At 23.9% G+C, this 658-nt stretch overlaps 1 protein-coding gene across 1 annotated transcript in view; it reads right to left on the bottom strand.

Moving 5' to 3' along the window:
* Nucleotides 1–658, bottom strand: part of LOC107632411 (heparan-alpha-glucosaminide N-acetyltransferase-like) — a 7310-nt gene that overhangs the window by 4236 nt on the left and 2416 nt on the right. The window contains exons 4-6 of the mRNA XM_021120112.1: nt 378–394; nt 139–245; nt 71–77 (exon numbers count right to left, since the gene is read on the bottom strand). Coding sequence (XP_020975771.1) covers nt 71–77; nt 139–245; nt 378–394 — 131 coding nt within the window. The remainder of the gene's footprint in view (nt 1–70; nt 78–138; nt 246–377; nt 395–658) is intronic.

The raw sequence follows: 658 nt of genomic DNA, 5'->3' as shown, positions 1-658 counted from the left end.
AGTATTTAATTTAAATTTAAATTATCATTATTTCTGATACATTTTCTTATTAACCTTAACCATTAGAAACTATGTAACTTCATCAAATTTGAATTAATTAATAAACTAAAAGTACATGGATAAAAAATGAAGGCTTACCCCTGGTATCTATACTTCCTTAATAGGGACAAAACTGAATTAACAGAATCATTACACTTCAACCAAATTTCACATAATGCCGCAACCAAATATGCTATAGCAATTCTCTGACATCAAATGAAGAAAATTAGGAGTGAGGGTTATTTTTTTATATTTTTGTAAAATAATATATATACAACAGAAAATAATGGTAACATTTTAATTTGTGTGCACATTTTTTAAAGAATTCATGTGTTAACCCATTTAACAACCCTAACTAGAGACATAATCGTATAAGTTATCGAACTAGATCGAAAATTACTGCAAAATCAAAGTGAAATTTGCTACAACCGAATTTAAAATTAAAAAAATCTTTTTTTTTTCTAACAATGTAGCAACTGAATTAGTCAATTCAATTGACGAAATTAATTAATATGAAATTAATCATCAAAGAAATTATAACAAATGATATATATCCACCACTATATATAAAAATAAAAATAAAAAATAAAAACAAAAAATTTGTTTGAAAAGGAGTACT

Source organism: Arachis ipaensis, chromosome B03 (assembly GCF_000816755.2).
Source record: "Arachis ipaensis cultivar K30076 chromosome B03, Araip1.1, whole genome shotgun sequence".
NCBI classification, from domain to species: domain Eukaryota; kingdom Viridiplantae; phylum Streptophyta; class Magnoliopsida; order Fabales; family Fabaceae; genus Arachis; species Arachis ipaensis.
This window is presented reverse-complemented; position numbering and strand designations above follow the sequence as displayed.